The sequence below is a fragment of the Cebus imitator genome, unplaced genomic scaffold (assembly GCF_001604975.1).
Source record: "Cebus imitator isolate Cc_AM_T3 unplaced genomic scaffold, Cebus_imitator-1.0 Scaffold23, whole genome shotgun sequence".
Lineage (NCBI taxonomy): Eukaryota > Metazoa > Chordata > Mammalia > Primates > Cebidae > Cebus > Cebus imitator.
In genome coordinates, this window is record NW_016107338.1 from 8,378,357 (window position 1) to 8,397,403 (window position 19,047).

The 19,047-nt window shown below is 43.0% G+C and overlaps 1 protein-coding gene and 2 pseudogenes across 2 annotated transcripts; 2 read left to right on the forward strand and 1 right to left on the reverse strand.

The window, feature by feature from the left end:
• Positions 1-621: 621 nt before the first annotated feature.
• LOC119470121 lies at positions 622-1,004 on the reverse strand (annotated as a pseudogene).
• A 7,353-nt stretch (positions 1,005-8,357) lies between these two features.
• LOC108299574 (general transcription factor 3C polypeptide 6-like) lies at positions 8,358-9,030 on the forward strand. Its single transcript, XM_037736106.1, is given in 1 exon segment — positions 8,358-9,030. A coding segment is annotated over 1 exon segment (639 nt). The 3' UTR covers positions 8,997-9,030.
• A 6,379-nt stretch (positions 9,031-15,409) lies between these two features.
• LOC108299698 lies at positions 15,410-16,340 on the forward strand (annotated as a pseudogene). The gene has a single exon (XR_001823068.2). The product of XR_001823068.2 is annotated as a peroxiredoxin-1-like (transcript).
• The last annotated feature ends 2,707 nt before the right edge of the window (positions 16,341-19,047 follow it).

Below are 19,047 nucleotides of genomic sequence, written 5' to 3' on the forward strand. Positions count from 1 at the left end.
CCATGTGTTCACCCCTCCAGAAGCTCTCTGAACCCTGTCCTTTTGGGTTTTTATAGAGGCTGTGTTACATAACCATGATTGACAACTGTGTAGAAATGTGACTGGACAGAAAGCACATGATCTAACCCCACTGAGGCCTGTCTGTTCAGACTTTTCTTGGCCTCTCTGTATAGCATCCCTCCCTCCAGGGTATGGGGCAGGACATTCTCTGGAATGAGCATCTTTTGATATACAATTAGATTAGAGTCCTGCCTTGAGCAGGTAAAAGGTGGACAGGACAAGATTAGAGAGAGATTTTGTTTCCTGAGGCCTACTTCTGAGGCCTGAAACATCCCAACATTATAACAAAGACTGTAATAAAGGTTATGGGAGTTATGAACCAGGAACTGTGGGCTAATAGAATCACAGGTGCATAATTATTTCTAACTGTTATATTTTCCAAATGAATTCACTCTTTTAGCGTTATAAAATGTTCCAGTTTATCTCTAGTAACTTTTGTGGGGTTTTTTTCCTGACTCAGGTTATTTGTACAAATAACATAGGAGGACCCCAGCCCCATGCAGACGGCAGCCCAGGGGTTTGCACCAGTCCTTCTGTCCTCATACAGGCAGACACGGATATCTACTCTAGAGCCTTTGCAGGGGCCTGGGCACCTTTGGGAGCCTGAGTTGGAACTGAAGCTGGAGCTGCAGCCTGGGCCTTGGTTTGATCCTTGGCGGTGGCCTTTGGCCAGCACTGCTTGAGCCCCTTGGCAATGGGGGCATAAGCGTACTTCCCAAGCTTGGGGTGGGCAATGTAGGCAAGTCGATCGAGCTTGCAGCTGACACATCCTTTGGGATCTTGGGCTTTACCTCCTTGGGCTTTACAAGGGCCTTGATAGCCTCGGCACGTGCACTTATGGCCTTGGCATTGTTGGCCTGCATCTTCTTTAGGCCCTTCTTCTTGTGATTCTTGGCAAAGCACATATTCCGCAGGAACTCGGGGTCCACAAGGTAAAAAGCCATGACTAGTTGAGGTGCTTCCTGAAGGCAACAGAAATACAGAATGGATAGTTAGAAGAAGGTAGTTATCAATACCAGCTACAACCACGTGATCAGCTACAGAACTGGGGACTATAATTGTCGTGAGCATTTTCTTTTATTTTGTTAAGAATACATTTGTGGGCCGGGCGCGGTGGCTCAAGCCTGTAATCCCAGCACTTTGGGAGGCCGAGGCGGGTGGATCACGAGGTCAAGAGATCGAGACCATCCTGGTCAACATGGTGAAACCCCGTCTCTACTAAAAATACAAAAATTAGCTGGGCATGGTGGTGCGTGCCTGTAATCCCAGCTACTCAGGAGGCTGAGGCAGGAGAATTGCCTGAACCCAGGAGGCGGAGGTTGCGGTGAGCCGAGATCGCGCCATTGCACTCTAGCCTGGGTAACAAGAGTGAAACTCCGTCTCAAAAAAAAAAAAAGAATACGTTTGTGGGCTGGGCGCGGTGGCTCACGCCTGTAATCCCAGCACTTTGGGAGGCCAAGTGGGGTGGATCACTTGAGTCCAGTAGTAGAGACCAGCCTGGCCAACATGGTGAAGCCTGGCCAACATGGTGAAATCCTGTCTTTGCCAAAAAATGCAAAAATTAGCTGGGCATAACAGCACACACCTGTAATCCCAGCTACTTAGGAGGCTGAGGCAGGGGAATTGCTTGAACCTGGGAGGCAGAGGTTGCAGTGAGTCAAAATCGTGCCACTGCAGTCCAACCTGGGCGACAGAGCGAGACTCTGTTTCAAAAACAAAACAAAACAAAACAAACAAAAAACATTTGTGCATATAATCACCTGTATTAAGCAAATATCGTTGTTTTATTTCCTTTCTTAATTTATTCTATTTTATTTTTTGAGAAAAGTCTCTCTCTGTCATTCAGGCTGGGGTACAGTGACGCAATTACAGCTCACTGCAGCCTCAACCTCCTGGGCTCAAGCAATTCTCTTATCTCAGCTTCCTGAGTAGCTGGGACCACAGGTGTACAACATCACACCTGGCTAATAAAAAAAATTTTTTTTGTACAAATGGGGTCTCCCTATATGACCCAGGTTGATCTTGAACTCCTGGGCTCAAGCAATCCTTTTACCTCAGCCTCTTGAGTAGCTGGGACCACGGGCATGCGCCACCATGCCTGGCCCCTTTCTTATTCCTTTATCATATAACATAAGATTTTTTGACTTTATATCAGCAATTAAACATTGTCAATTTTAGGCACGATTTACATTAGGGATTAATACATTTTGGGGCATATGAAGGACAGTTGCATTATGTTAGGTGGAATTATGACCTTGTTATTGTCTTTCTTTGGAGATTAAGTATGGTTTAAGATGTATATGGGTGCCAAGTTGCCAAGGGGTAGGCTTGTGATGGTTAATATTAGGTGTCGACTTGACTGAATTGAGGGATACCTAGATGGCTCATGAAACACTGTTTCTGGATTCGTCTGTGAGGGTATTGCCAGAGGAGATTGATGTTTGAATCAGTGGACTGGGAGGGGAAGACCCATCCTCAGCATGGGTGGGCACTATCTAATTGGCTGCCAGTGCAGCTGGAACAAAGCAGGTGGAAGAATGGGGGTAAGCAGCTGGCTGAGTCTTCTCGCTCTCTCTCTCTCTTCTAATGCAGAATGTTTTGCTTCCTCTCCTCCTGACTTTGCATATCAGACTCCAGGTTCTTGGGCCTTTAGACTTTAGGATTTGCACTAGTGGACTTCCAGGGGTTCCCAGGCTTCAAGCCTCAGACTGAGGGCCACACTATCAGCTTCCCTAGTTTTGAGGCTTACAGACTTGGACTGACCCATGCTACCAGCTTCTCTCTTTCCTCAGCTTGCAGATGGCCTATAGTGAGACTTTGTCTTTTAATTGTGTGAGCCAATTCTTCCTAATAAACCCCCTTTTTTATATACATATGTGCTCTTAGTTCTGTCCCTCTGGAGAACCCTGACTAATATTGATGCCATTTATTTTATTCTCTTGCCTAATTGAGCTGGCTAGGACTTCCAGTACTATGTTGAATAGAAGTGGCAAGAACACATCCTTGATGTGTTCGTTATTTTATTTTATGATTATTTTTGAGACAGGGTCCCACTGTCACCCAGGCTAGAGTTCAATGGCATGATCATGGCTCACTGTAGCCCCGATCTCCCAGGCTGAATTGATTCTTGCACCTCAGCCTCCTGAGTGGCTAGGACTACAGGCATGCACCACCACACTCATCTAATTTTGTATTTTTTGTAAAGACAGCATTTGATGTTGCCCAGACTGGTCTCAAGCTCCTAAGCTCAAGTGATCCATCCGCCTTGACTCCCCAAAGTGCTGAGATTATAGGTATATGCCACTGCACCTGGCCATTGACTTGTTCTTGATCTTAGAAGAAAAGCTTTCAACTTTTCACTGATGAGTGTGATGTTAGCTGTAGGTTTGTCACTATATAGTCATTATTGTGATGTGGTGCTTTCCTCATTTTTGTATTTTTAGTAGAGATGGGGTTTAACCATATTGGCCAGGCTAGTCTTCAACACCTGACCTCGTGATCCACCCGCCTCAGCTTCCCAGAGTGTTGGGATTACAGGCGTGAGCCACCACACCCGGACCCTTTTTGGTTTCTTTACAGTTTTAGACGTAAAGTCTATTTTGTCTTACTATGTATAGCTGCCCTTGCTCCCTTTTGGTTTCCATTGCATGGTGTATCTTTTTCCATTTCATAACTTTCAGTCTATGTGTGAAGGGAGTCTCTTATAAGCAGTATATAGTTGGGTCTTGTTGCTGTTTTTCTTAAAATCCATTCAACCACTCTTGTCATTTGATTGGGTAATTTAATCCATTTAGATTCAAGGTAATTATTGATAGGTAAGGATTTACTACTGCCATTTTGTTAATCATTTTCTGATTTTGAGGATTCTTTGTTCCTTTCTCCTCTCTTGCTGTCTTCCTTTGTGATTAAGTGATCTTCTCTGGTGATATACTTTGATTCCTTACTTTTTATCTTTTTATCTTTATTCTGCCATAACTTTTCACTTTGTGGTTACCATAAGGCTTACATAAAATGTTTTATAATTATAACAGGCTATTTTATGTTCATAACAACTTAATTTTGATCGCATAAAAAATTCTACTCTTTTATTTCACGATTCCCTCATTTTATGCTTTTGATGTCACAATTTACATTTTTTTATATTGTGTGTCTCTTAATAAATTATTGGTAATTATTATTTCAGTACTTTTGTCTTTATAGTAAAGACATACGTAATTTACATATCAGCATTACAGTATGAGTATTTTTTATTTGAACTACATGTGTACTTACTTTTCCCAGTGAGTTTTATACTTCTAAATGTTTCATATTATTAATTAGTTTTTCTTTCTTTCAACTTGAAGAGTTCCTTTTTTGCATTCCTGTAAGACAGGTCTGGTGGTGATAAGTTCTCAGCTTTGTTTGTCTAAGAAAATCTTTATCTCTCCTTTATTTCTGAAGGATAGCTTTACTGGGTAGAATATTCTTGCTTGGCAGCTTTTTCCTTCAGCACTTTGAATATATCATTCTTCTCTGTTTTGGCCTGTAAAGTGTCTGCTGAGAAATCTACTGCTAGCCTTATGATAACTCACTTATAAGTGATTTGCTTGTTTTTGCTTGCTGCTTTCTATATCCTCTCTGTCTTTTTGACAGTTTGAGTATGTCTTGTTGTAGTTGTGTTTTGAATTGAATCAGATTGGAGACTTTTTAACCTTCCTTTGCCAGGATATGTATATCTTTCACCAGATTTGAAAAATTTGTCTATTATTTATTTAAATGAGATTTCAGGCCCTTTGTCTCTTTCTTCGCCTTCTTAAAATCAAATAATTTGTGGCTGGGCAGGGTGGTTTGCACCTGTAATCCCAGCACTTTGGGAGGCCAAGGCAGGTAGATCACCTGGGGTCAGAAGTTCAAGACCAGCCTGGCCAACGTGGTGAAATCCTGTCTCTACTAAAAATACAAAAATTAGCAAGGTGTGGTGGTGGGCACCTATAATCCCAGCTCCTTGGAAGGCTGAGTTGGGAGAATCACTTGAACCCAGGAGGTGGAGGTCACAATGAGCTGAGATCATGACATTGCACTCCAGTCTGGACAACAGGAGCAAAACTCCATCTCAAAAAAAAAGAAAATCCAATAATTTAAACATTTGCTCTTTTGATGCTATCCCATACATCTTGTAAGCCTTCTTCATTTCTTTTCATTCTTTTATTCCCCCTCTGACTGTATATTTTCTCTTTTCTTTTTCTTTTTTCTTTTTTTTTAAGATGGAGTTTTGCTCTTCTTGCCCAGTCTAGAGTGCAATGGGGGTGGGATCTTGGCTCATGGCAACCTCTGCCTCCTGGATACAAGCAATTCTCCTGCCTCAGCCTCCCGAGTAGCTGGGATTACAGGTACCTGTCACCATGGCCAGCAAATTTTTTTTTTTTTTTTTTTTTTTTTAGTAGAGACAGGGTTTTACCATGTTGGCCAGGTCTCAAACTCCTGACCTCAGGTGATTCACCCGCCTCACTCTCCCCAAGTGCTGGGATTACAGGCATGAGCTACTGAGCCCAGCCTTTGACTATATATTTTCAAATAACTTGTCTTTGAATCCATGGATTCTTTCTTGTGCTTGATCAATTATTTTGTTGGTGCCCTCTATTGCATTCATTGTGTTTCTTAGCTTTAGAATTTCTGTTTGATTTTTTAAAATATATTTTCAATCTCTGTTAAATTTCTCACACTGGTCATTTATTTATTTTTTATTTTCATTGAATTGCTTCTTTGTGTTTTCTTGAAGTTCACTGAGCTTTCTTATTTTGAAGTCTTTATTTTACAGTTCATAAATCTTAATTTCTTTACAGTCAGTTACTGATGCTTTATTTTGTTCCTTTAGTGGTGTCACATTTCCCTGGTTATTGTTGTTGTTCTTCTTCTTTGAGATAGGCTTTCAGTCTGTTGCCCAGGCTGGAGTGCAGTAGCATGATCATGGTCCACTGCAGCCTCAACCTCCTGTGTTGTAGGGATCCTCCCACCTTAGCCTCCCAAGTAGATGGGACTACAGGTGCAAACCACCACACCCAGCTAATTTTTGTATTTTTGTAGAGACAGGATTTTACTATTTTCTCAGAATGTTTTGGTCTCCACTGGGGCAGGCCTGAGGCCCAGTCTGTGGGCATTCATCTGATATCTAGGACCATGTGGGCTTGACCACTGCATTCTACTGGGGTGGCCCTAGTGTTGAGGTCTGAGTCAAAGCTTGTTGCCTACTTCCCTTTCCTTCTCATAAGTGGAGGGTATGCCTCGCCACACTGTGCTGACTGAGGTTGAGGCAGGGCTGTTATGGGTAATGCAAAACTGTCCTTCCTACTCTTCTCAATATGTCTTTTCTTATTTCTGCACTACAATCAGGTGCTGTAATCTCTCAGCTGGTATCCTTAGTGCTTGTATTTTCATGCATGGATAGTTGTTCAAATTGATGTTTCTGTGGGAAATATATGCTGGAATGGCCCATTTTGTCAACTTACTCATGTCTAGACCCTGTCTTCTTCCTCTAGGGAGAAAGATGTTTGAGCAAGCAAGAGGAATAGATGCATAGATCACCATCCTAAAGCCCACATGCATGCAATCTCGACAATTTCTTTGTATTGAATTGTATGGAATATGAATTAGTAGCAACTACAATCATTTCACATTAATGAGTTATTAGTTCTCTCCTGGGTTTTGCTCTTTATTTTGAAGATTTAGCCTTTAGTGGCACATGTGTGTACCACAAAGGGACAGGGTATTTCTTTGTAAACTTAAAATACCTACAAACATCAGGAAATATTTTCAAATTCAAGGGAAAGGCTTAAGTAAACCAATAGATTAGAGAAAATCAGGATGGGTGCCAGGCGCAGCGGCTCACACTTGTAATCCCAGCCCTTTGGGAGGCCGAGGCAGGCAGATCATGAGGTGGGCAGATCACGAGGTCAAGAGATCGAGACTATTCTGGCCAACATGGTGAAACCCCGTCTCTACTGAAAATACAAAAATTAGCTGCGTGGTGGTGCATGCCTGTAGTCCCAGCTACTTGGGAGGCTGAGGCAGGAGAATCACTTGAACCCGGGAGGCAGAGGTTGCAGTGAGCCGAAATCACACCACTGCACTCCAGCCTGGGTGACAGAGCGAGATTCCATCTCAAAAAAAAAAGAAAAGAAATCAGGGTGTGCACAGTGGCTCACTCCTGTGGCTCATTTCCTAAGCTTTGGGATGCTAAGGTGGACGGATCACTTGAGTCCAGGAGTTCAACACCAGCCTGGGCAAACATGGTGAAACCCTGTCTCCTCAAAAAATATAAAAAATTAGCTGGGCATTGGTGGCACACACCTGTAGTCCCAGCTACTAGGGAGGCTGAGGCAGGAGGATCGCTTGAGCTTAGGAGGTTGAGGCTGCAGTGAGCCGAGATCATGCCACTGCACTGCAGCCTAGGTGACAGAGTAAGATTCCTGTCTCAATAAATAAATAAATAAGGAAATCAGAAAACCTACAAGCTATACTAATGCTTAGTTCCTGAATGTTGGCCGACAATGAATAATTCAGGACATCTGAAATACAGTAAACAACAAAAACTTACTTGACTACTCTCCCACTTCAAAACCTGAAGCATATTGAAGTAGAGATGGCAGGATTTTCTCATGCAGGAAATGTGGGATGTGAATTAAAACAGAAGGATCACTTGATGGCTGTGGACCTGAGCACTGGAGGGATAGAGTTGCAATTAGGTGACGTGAGGAATTCCGCAGGGGAAGCAAGTTTTGGAGCAGAATTTTTTATTAGGGATATTTTAGTAATTAAAAATTTAGATTCATGTGTTCATCACAACTCCACACTCTTACCTGATTTAGAGCTCTGTCAGTCTCCCAGCTCCAAGAATCTTCAGGCTGGGAAGCCAAGAGGTGGCGAGAAGGCATGGATAGCTTCCGGTCCTCTTTTCCCACTGTGGCTCTGCTCCTCTTCCCCAGCCCTCACCATGTTTTCTCCAGCTCCTCTTCTGGGACAGAAAGGGACAGAAAGATCTTACTGACAGGTACCCTATGAATGTGCCCCCTAAGGGATGGAGATCCTAGGGCTGGCCCCTCCCTGAATCCTTCAGAGATTCCTGGTAATGCCCCTCATCTGACTGCTATTTTGACTGTTCCCTGCCATCTTTTAGGCCACCTCTCTTTTGGGATCCCGTGGCCTCTCCAGGGAAGGATCCAAGAGAGACCCAGGATCCACATTTGGTCCATAAGAACCACCCGTGCTTTGCTCCATCCTCAGAGGGTGTGTAGTCCACATCTTAACACAGCCCCCGGACCATGGCGGCTGTCGATTAGCGGAGTCTGGAGGACGAACAAGAGGAGGACGAGGAGGAGCAGTTGGTTCTGGTGGCGTTATCAGGAATCATTGATTCAGACTTTCTCTCAAAATGTGAAAACAAATGTAAGATTTTGGGCATTGACACTGAAAGGCCCATTCTGCAAGTGGACAGTTGTGTCTTTGCTGGGGAGTATGAAGACACTCTTGGGACCTGTGTTATATTTGAAGAAAATGTTGAACATGCTGATACAGAAGGCAGTAATAAAACAGTGCTAAAATATAAATGCCATACCATGAAGAAGCTCAGCATGACAAGAACTCTGCTGACGGAGAAGAAGGAAGGAGAAGAAAACATAGGTGGGGTGGAATGGCTGCAAATAAAGGATAATGATTTCTCCTACCGACCCAACATGATCTGTAGCTTTCTACATGAAAATGATGACGAAGAAGTGGTAGCTTCAGCCCCAGATAAACCTTTGGAATTGGAAGAGGAAGAGATTCAAATGAAAGACAATTCAAACCTGAGTTGTGAGCAGGAGAAACCACTGCACTTGGAAATAGAAGATTGTGGTACTCTTATTGATATACCTTCTGAGACAGAAGGTTCTATTTTTATGGAAACTCAAATGCTGCTGTAGAAATCAGTCCTAGATGAAATGTTTCTGCTAATAACTTGTCAAGTACTTTTTAGAATTCTTACATAAAAATAATTGCTGTGTAAAAAAAAAAAAAAAAAAAAAAAAAAACAGCCCCCTCTACTCTGCCACCATTGGCCACTTTGGCTGGAAGAATATTTTCAGAACTCATCTCTGTACTACACAAACTCCAAGGACCTCAAGTCAAATTCTCCAATGGATTCTCTTGAGGTCCTTTCTGTTGCCTACTTAAAGTGACCTGGCAACTGACCAAACATATGTGTGTGTGTATATATGTGTGTTTGTGTGTGTGTGTATGTGTGTGTGTATATGCACATACATACACATACACATATACATATATAAACATACATGCATGCATGCACACATATACAAACATACAATTAACAGAAGACATGTAGGCAGATGGCCATAGCAGCATAATAGTCATATTCTGGAAACAATCCAAATTTTAATTAGCAATAGAATGGATAAATAATGGGCCGGGCACAGTGGCTCACATCTACAACTCTAGCACTTTAGGAAGCTGAGCCGGGAGAATTTCTTGACCCCAGGAGTTTGGGGCCAGCCTGGGCAACATGGCAAAACACCATCTCTAGCAAAAAAATACAAAATTAGCCAGTCATGATGGTGCACACTTGTAGTCCCAGCTACTACTTGGGAGGCTTAGGTGGTAGGATTGCTTGAGCCTGGGAGGTGGAGGTTGCAGTGAGCTGAGATCCCACCACTGCCCTCCAGTCTGGGTGACACAGCAAGACGCTGTCTAAAATAATAATAATAAAAAAAAGAATGGGTAAATAATAGTAGTATTTTTTTAATGTAATTTTAAAAAAAAGAATGACTACTACCATAATGTGGGTACATTTCACAGGCATATGTTAAGTCAAAGAAATGAAATACAAAAGAATATACGCTGTTTGATTCCATTTATATGACTTTCAAGAACAGACAAAACTAATCTATGCTGTTAGAAGTCAAGATAGTAGGGTAAGTAGTGAGTGGACAAGAGGGAGGTTTTGGGAAGATCTACTGGAATACACTCTAACCTAATCTGGGTGATGATTACATTTGTTATGTAATGGGCTTATACATTTGTACAATTTCATCTAGCTCTACAGTTGAGATTTGTGCATTTTATTACATGTATGTTATACATCATTAAGAAAGTGAAGACACAATTTGGCTGGGCACAATGGCTCATACCTATAATCCCAGCATTTTGGGAGGCTGAGGCAGGCGGAGCACTTGAGGTCGAGAGTTTGAGACAAGCCTGACCAACATTGAAAAACCTCGTCTCAACCAAAAATACAAAATTAGCTGGGCATAGTGATGCTTGCCTGTATTTCCAGCTACTTGGGAGGCTGAGGCAGGAGAATTGCTTGAACCCAGGAGGCAGAGGTTGTGGTGAACCGAGATCATGCCATTGCACTCCAGCCTGAGCAACAAGAGCAAAACTTCATCTCAAAAAATAAATACAGAAAAATAAAGAAAACACAATTCATGGAGAAATTTCTCCCAGTTATTCATACATTGCATTTTCATCATTTGATGACATAAGCTGGGGATTATTTATAAAGAATCCTTTAATTGTGAGGACATTCTGAGCCCAAAACTGGCAGAGGCATTTCAAAAGTGAAGATGTTATGTCTAAGTAAAAATAGCCCCCTTCCTTTGCTGCATGCTTCTCAAGCAGCTTGGCTTCCTGGGTTTCTACCAGAATTTACCAGCAGGGGTCAGCCCTGTACAAAATCCAGAAGCTTGAGCCTCCCGTGAATTGGAACTAGCTCTGGTTCAGCCAAGCCATTCTGGCCTTCTAGCTTTCTCACTTCACATTCCCAGCTACACTTCCCTCGGCTCTGTTGCCACCACCCACTCCCATGATCACAACATGGACCAGAAACTTCACAGCCTTCCTCACTCATTCAAACACCCTCTCCTTTCCTTCCATACTCTCAAGTAACCCCCCAGCAACACTCCTTTCACCTTACTAAGTCCTTCAGTACAAGACCTGCTGTTCTCTCTCCATCCTGCAGTCCCCTCCTCTCTTCACTCTCCCCTTTTCAGCCCAGACATCATGGGTCATCAATGAAATCACATTTGCAAACACCTCCAACTCTTTCACCATGCCAGGCTTCAGCTTTTAACCCATTAAGGATTCTCTTTTTCCCATGCCCCACCCCATTAAGGATTTTCTATTGCACTTGGGATAAAGTACAAAACCCACCACAGGGTCCCTAAGGCCCTGAATGACCCAGCATTAGGCTGGTATCTCTCCCACCTTGACTCATGCACAGCTCTCCCCTCTCCATGTTTCCCACTCTTCCCTCCAGTGGAGAAAAAGTCATTTCCTCCAAGTCCACTCTCTCATTCCTAACAAGGTGTTCATTCTTTCCTAACAAGGTGTTCATTTCCTTCAAGACGCAATGTAAAACTTTATCATATTTGTATAATTACTTTTTTAGTGTTTGTCTTCCAGTTATAGCTGTGCACTCAACAAAGGCAGTGCCAAGCACTTGCTAGGTTCATAGAAGACACCTAAGAAGTGTTTGTTGGCTAGGCATGGTGGCTCACGCCTATAATCCCAGAACTCTGGGAGGCTGAGGTGGGCAGATAGCTCTAGCCCAGGAGTTTGAGACAAGCCTGAGCAACATGGCGAAACACCGCCTCTACAAAAAGTGAAAAACTTAGCCGGGTATAGCGTGCATGTAATCGCCAGCTACACAATTTGGCTGGGAGGCTGAGGTGGGAGGATCACTGAGGCCTAGGTTGTCCAGGCTGCAGTGAGCCAAGATTGTGCCACTGCATTCCAGCCAGCCTGGGTGACAGAGTGAGACCCTGTCTTGAAAGGAAGAAAGAAGGAAAGAAAAGGAGAGGGAGAGAGAAGGAAGGAAGGAAGGAAGGAAGGAAGGAAGGAAGGAAGGAAGGAAGGAAGGAAGAAAAAAGAAAGAGAAGAAAGGAAGGAAGAAATGTTTGTTGCATTAGAATATCAATCTAGACCTTGACCCCACCAAGACAGAAGACAGGTGTAGTGCCCCCTGTTATTTAGAAAAATAATCATAGTGCCGGGCGCGGTGGCTCATGCCTGTAATCCCAGCACTGTGGGAGGCCGAGGCGGGTGGATCATGAGGTCAAGAGATCGAGACCATCCTGGTCAACATGGTGAAACCCCGTCTCTACTAAAAATACTAAAAACCAGCTGGGCTTGGTGGCGCGTGCCTGTAATCCCAGCTACTCAGGAGGCTGAGGCAGGAGAATTGCCTGAACCCAGGAGGCGGAGGTTGCAGTGAGCCGAGATTGCGCCATTGCACTCCAGCCTGGGTAACAAGAGCGAAACTCCGTCTCAAAAACAAAAAAAAAAAGGAAAATAATCGTAGTAGCACTTAATATTTGTATAGTATTTGTCTTTTCAAAGTACTTTAGCATCTATTATCATAATAATAAAGATAGGTAAAAATAGATTGCATACAATAGATAAGTGCTATTTTCCCATTTGACAGGTGAAAAAAAAAAAGTCACAAAGAAAGTTGGATAAAATATCAGAGTAAGGACTAAAGGCAAAATCTCCAACCTACCTGTTTGCACATCCTAATTAGTATGTAAATGTTCTGTCTTATGATCAAACTTGCAGTTGAGATAATAGCTTAATAGGTAAGTGTTCAGCCCTGGAGACAGACTGTTCAGGTTCCAAACCCAGCTCTAGTACTTAACTTGCTGTGTGACCTGGCACAAGTTACCTAACTTCCCTGACCTTCAGTTTCTCTACCTTTAAAGTGTGAATAATAATGCCTACCTGAGGGGGCTGTAGTGAGGTTATAAAGAGTATATTGCTGGGCGAGCTGGCTCACACCTATAATCTCAGTACTTTGGGAGGCCGAGGCAGGTGGATCACCTTAGATCATCAGTTTGAGACTAGCCTAGCCAACATGGTGAAACTCCGTCTCTACTAAAAATACAAAAATTAGCCGGGCATGGTGGTAGGCATCTGTAATCCCAGCTATCTGGGAGGCTGAGGCATAAGAATCGCTTGAACCTGGGAGGGTGAGGTTGCAGTGAGCTGAGGTTGCACCACTGCACTCCAACTTTGGTGACAGAAAGAGACTCCATCTCAAAAAAAAAGTAAATAAAGAGTACATTTACATATCTTTATAAGGATATATGTCTGTATATCTTTAAAATATCCTGACTGTATATTAAGATATATAAATGTATATATGCATGTATACATATATGTGTGTATACAGTATATGTTTATATATTTATATATAAATATAAAGATACACACCCACACATAGTGCTGAGCATGGTACATGGGAAGCACTGAAAGTGAGTTGTTTATTTTTTGTGGAAGTCTCTTGAGAATAATGATTATGTTTCACACTCCTCTGTAAATCTAACATGTAGCACGCTGCCTTTTACAGCAATGTTCAATACAAATGTTTAAGACAGCCTTCCAGTAACACAGGGATTTCTGTTTTCTTAAGTTTACCTTTGCCTGTGAATACTGTTGCCTTTGAGGGTGAATAAAGGTGTGATATGTATTCAATGTGACCATTCCCATGCATGTAACCTTTAAGATGTGATACTTAGGAGCAGGCTTCCAGATGCCTGGTTTCTATTAGTTCTCTCATTTTAGAGACTATTTTCCTGTCCTTCAAAGAAGGACAATTTGCCTCTAACCTCTTTATTCTGGAGTGGGTATATACTATAACATGGCAGTTACTGTGAATTGCCTTAATAAGCATTGAATTAATAGGGTAATCTCCATTCCTATAAGATAGGATAAAAAATTAGTATAGGATGCAAAGTAGTGGGTCAGTTCTCTTTAAAGAAGTTTACTAGAATAGAAAAATCACATGCCATTTGAAAATTCCTTTTTGCAGGAAAAAGTGATAATTTAAAATAAACCTCTAACAAAGAAGTAAAGGTTATGGCATATTACTTAATTTGATTCATCCTTTCGAAAAAAAAATCTCAGGCCAGGTGTGGTGGCTCATGTCTGTAATTCAACACTTTAGAAGGCCAAGGCGGGTGGATCACCTAAGGTCAGAATTTCGAGACCAGCCTGACCAACATGGAGAAACCCCATCTCTATTAAAAATACAAAATTAGCCGGGCATGGTGGCGCATGCCTGTAATCCCAGCTACTCGGGAGGCTGAGGCAGGAGGAGAATCACTTGAACCTGGGAGGCGGAGGTTGCGGTGAGCCAAGATTGTGCCATTGCACTCTAGCCTGGGCAACAAGAGTGAACTCTGTCTCAAAAAAAAAAAAGAAAAAAGAAAAAAAAAATCTCATGCTGTAATATTTTTCTCTTCTACAATTATTAACATGAATATATAGGAATAATGACCCTTAATAAAATGTGTGAAACAGATAAATGCATATTTAAATAGCGGTTTCCCTGGAAAGCTAACACAAATGATTAATGGGTTGCAATCTGCTGGAAAACACTGAAGTGCTTTGTTTATTTATGATGAGGCCTCTTTCTCTATCTTTGTCATAATCTATTAACAGTTATTGCATGGCTACCTGAGGTGATGAATCTGCAGGAAAAATTTGTTAAAAATAACATAAAAGCATTCTTCCCTATTCCAGTATTTTATAGAATTCAATAAACTATTAACGGCATAGAACAAAATGGTCTATATGCTAATTAGTGTTCAAGGATCCAAAGTAATGAGGTCCAGCCTTCCAGTTTTCATTAAAAGACTACAAAGTTTTCTCTCATACCCATAGTCAACTTTTAAGAAGTGTTTGATTCCTTCCTTTTATTTAATTTTCAAAATAATGAGTTGGTTCTCTAGCATTCTCTAAAAATGACCAATGAGATTTTTAAAGTAGAATTTTGGACTTAATATTTACACCTGTTTAATGTGTTTTCATTAATTACAGCTATTATTGATGCTTAAAATGTTCCAACTCTGGCTATTGAAAATGTCTTCAATTTCTCTGAGTCATGTTGACAGGCTTCCTTGCTTTCTAGTAGAATAAGATGGTCCAGAGTTCATTTTGCATATTTCCTGTTTCAGACTTGCAGTTATCCATTTCTCCAAGAAGCTTTGGCTCATTTTAGTAAGAAACTGTGGGCTGGGCGCAGTGGCTCATGCCTGTAATCCCAGCACTCTGGGAGGCCGAGGCAGGCAGATCATGAGGTCAGGAGTCCAAGATCAGCCTGGCCGATATGCACGCGCGTGCACACACACACACACACACACACACACACACTAGCCAGGCATGGTGGGGCTTGCCGGTAGTCCCAACTACTTGGGAGGCTGAGGCAGAACAATCACTTGAACCTGGGAGGCGGAGGTTGCGGCGAGCCAAGATCATAACACTGCACTGCTTCCTGGGCAACAGAGCGAGATTCTGTCTCAAAAATAAATAAATAGGGGCGGTTGGAGACCAGGCGTTGGAGACCAGCGTAGCCAACAAGCTGATAGGAAGATGTCTTCAGGAAATGCTAAAATTAGGCACCCTGCCCTCAACTTCAAAGCCACAGCCGTTATGCCAGATGGTCAATTTAAAGATATCAGACTGTCTGACTACAAAGGAAAATATGTTGTATTCGTCTCTTGCCCTCTTGACTTTACCTTTGTGTGCCCCACAGAGATCATTGCTTTCAGTGATAGGGCAGAAGAATTTAAGAAACTCAACTGCCAAGTGATGAGTGCTTCTGTGGATTCTCACTTCTGTCACCTTGCATGGATCAACACACCTAATAAACAAGGAGGACTGGGACCCATGAACATTCCTTTGGTATCAGACCCAAAGTGCAGCATTGCTCAGGATTATGAAGTCTTAAAGGCTGATGAAGGCACCTCATTCAGGGGCCTCTTTATCATTGATGATAAGGGTAGATCTTCGGCAGATCACTGTGAATGACCTCCTTGTTCGCCGCTCTGTGGATGAGACTTTGAGGCTAGTTCAGGCCTTCCAGTTCACTGACAAACATGGGGAGGTGTTCCCAGCTGGCTGGAAACCTGGCGGTGATGCCATCAAGCCTGATGTCCAAAAGAGCAAAGAATATTTCTCCAAACAGAAGTGAGTGCTGGGCTGTTTTAATGCCAGGCTTGCAGTGGGCAGCCATGAGAACAAAACCTCTTTTGTATTTTTTTTTCCCATGAGTAAAACACCAGACTTCAAATCCAGCTGACTCGTGGTATGTTACAAGGCAGGCCTTCTCTACAGAGAGTGGAGAGACCAGCCTTTCTTCCTATGATAGGAATGGCCTGAGTTGTGTTGTGGGCAGGCCACTGATTTGTATGATGTATCAGTAGAGGGCATCAACCCACTGATCTTTTGTAGTTTGTATTAAACTTGAACTGAGATGAAAATAAATAAATAAATAAATAAACTGTATTTAGAAACTGCAATCTAATTGCCAAATGTGTTGTTTCTAAGTTCACAATCATTTGTAGAATTTTTCAGCAAACTACTTTTAACAAAAACTCTAATTGATCCATTTGATATATGCTGTATCTCATTCTATCACTTCACTTAGAACATCCTGTTTTTCGCCATGCATGGTGGCTCACTCCTGTAATCCTAGCACTTTGGGAGGCTGAGGCAGGTGGATCATGAGGTCAGGAGTTCAAGACAAACCTGGCCAGTATGCTGAAACTCCGTCTCTACTAAAAATACAAATATTAGCCAGGCATGGTGGCACGTGTCTGTAGTCCCAGCTACTTGGGAGGCTGAGGTAGGAGAATTGCTTGAACCTCGCAGGTGGAGGTTGCAGTGAGCTGAGATGGTGCAACTTCACTCCAGCCTGGAGGACAGAGTGAGACTGTCTTAAAAAAAAAAAAAAAAAAAAAAAGAACGTCTTGTTTTCCCCAAGTTCCTTGTGATTACTTTTATGGTCTTAACACTCATCTTCCTACCTGGTTTTATAGAAAGTGACCTTTCCTTGACTGACAAGCCTAGGGTAGAGAAAAAAGAAAAAAAAAAAAAGTGACCTTTCCTTTTCTTGCTCTCCATGCAAGCTGTCAGTGGATCTACCATTCTGGGGTCTGGAGAACAGTGACCCTCTTCTCACAGCTCCACTAGGCAGTGCCCTAGTAGGGACTCTGTGTGGGGGCTCCAACCCCACATTTCCCTTCTGCACTGCCCTAGCAGAGGTTCTCCATAAGAACTCCACCCATGGGCCGGGCGCGGTGGCTCAAGCCTGTAATCCCAGCACTTAGGGAGGCCGAGGCGGGTGGATCACGAGGTCAAGAGATCGAGACCATCCTGGTCAACATGGTGAAACCCCGTCTCTACTAAAAATACAAAAAATTAGCTGGGCATGGTGGCACGTGCCTGTAATCCCAGCTACTCAGGAGGTTGAGGCAGGAGAATTGCCTGAACCCAGGAGGCGGAGGTTGCGGTGAGCCGAGATCGCGCCATTGCACTCCAGCCTGGGTAACAAGAGCGAAACTCCGTCTCAAAAAAAAAAAAAAAAAAGAACTCCACCCATGAAGCAAACTTCTGTGTGGGCATTCAGATGTCTCCATACATCCCCTGAGATCTAGATGGAGCTTCCCAAACCTCAATTCTTGACTTCTGTGTACCCACAGCCTCAACACCTCATGGAAGCTCCCAAGGCTTGGGGCTTCCACCCTCTGAAGCAACAGCCTGAGCTGGACCCTGGCACCTTTTAGACACAGCTGGAGTGGCTGGGACGCAGGGCACCAAGTCTATAGACTGCACACAGCATGGGGACTCTGGGCCCAGCCCATGAAACCATTTTTACCTCCTATACCTCTGGGCCTGTGATGGGAGGGGCTACTGCAAAGGTCTCTGACAGGCCCTGAAGACATTTTCCCCATTGTCTTCATGATTAACATTCGGCACCTTGTTACTTATGCAAATTTCTGCAGCCAGCTTGAATTTCTCCTCAGAAAATGGGATTCTCTTTTCTTTTTTTTTGAGATGGAGTTTTTTTGTTCTTGGTGACCAGGCTGGAGCGGAATGGCTTGATGTGGCTCACTGCAACCTCCGCCTGCCGGGTTCAAGCAATTCTCCTGCCTCAGCCTCCCAAGCAGCTGGGATTACAGGCATGTGCCACCATGCCTGGGTAATTTTGTGGTTTTAGTAGAGACAGGGTTTCTCCATGTTGGTCAGGCTGGTCTTGAATTCCCAACCTCAGGTGATCCACCCGCCTCAGCCTCCCAAAGTTCTGGGATTACAGGTGTGAGCCACTGTGCCTGGCTGGGATTCTCTTTTCTATTACATTGTCAGGCTGCAAATTTTCCAAACTTTTATGCTCTGGTTCCCTTTTAAAATGGAATGCCTTTAACAGCACCCAAGTCATCTCTTGAATGCTTTGCTGCTTAGAAATTTCTTCTGCTAGACACACTAAATCATCTCTCTCAAGTTCAAAGTTCCACAAATCTCTAGGCCAGGGGCAAAACGCTGCCAGTCTCTTTGCTAAAACATCACAAGAGTCACCTTTGCTCCACTTCCCAACAAATCTCTCATCTCCATCTGAGACCACCTCAGCTGGACCTTATTGTTTATGTCACTATCAGCATTTTTGTCAAAGCCATTCAACAAATCTCTAGGAGGTTCCAAACTTTCCCACATTTTCCTGTCTTCTTATGAGCCCTCCAAACTGTTCCAACCTCTGCCTGTTATCCAGTTCCAAAGTCACCTCCACATTTTTGGGTATATTTTCAGCAATGCCCTACTCTACTGGTACCAATTTATCGTATTAGTTTGTTTTTACACTGCTGATAAAGACATACCTGAAACTGGGAACAAAAAAGTTTTAATTGTAATGGCTCACACCTGTAATCCAAGCACTTTGGGAGGATAAGGTGGGTGGATCACGAGGTCAGGAGTTTGAGACCAGACTGGCAAACATGGTGAAACCCCATCTCTATTAAAAGTACAAAAATTAGCCGGACTTGGTGGTGTGCACCTGTAATCCCAGCTACTCAGGAGGCTGAGGCAGGATAATTGCTTGTACCCAGGAGGCAGAGGTTGCAGTGAGCCAAGATTATGCCACAGCACTCCAGCCTGGGTGACAGAGCAAGACTTCATCTCGGAAAAAAA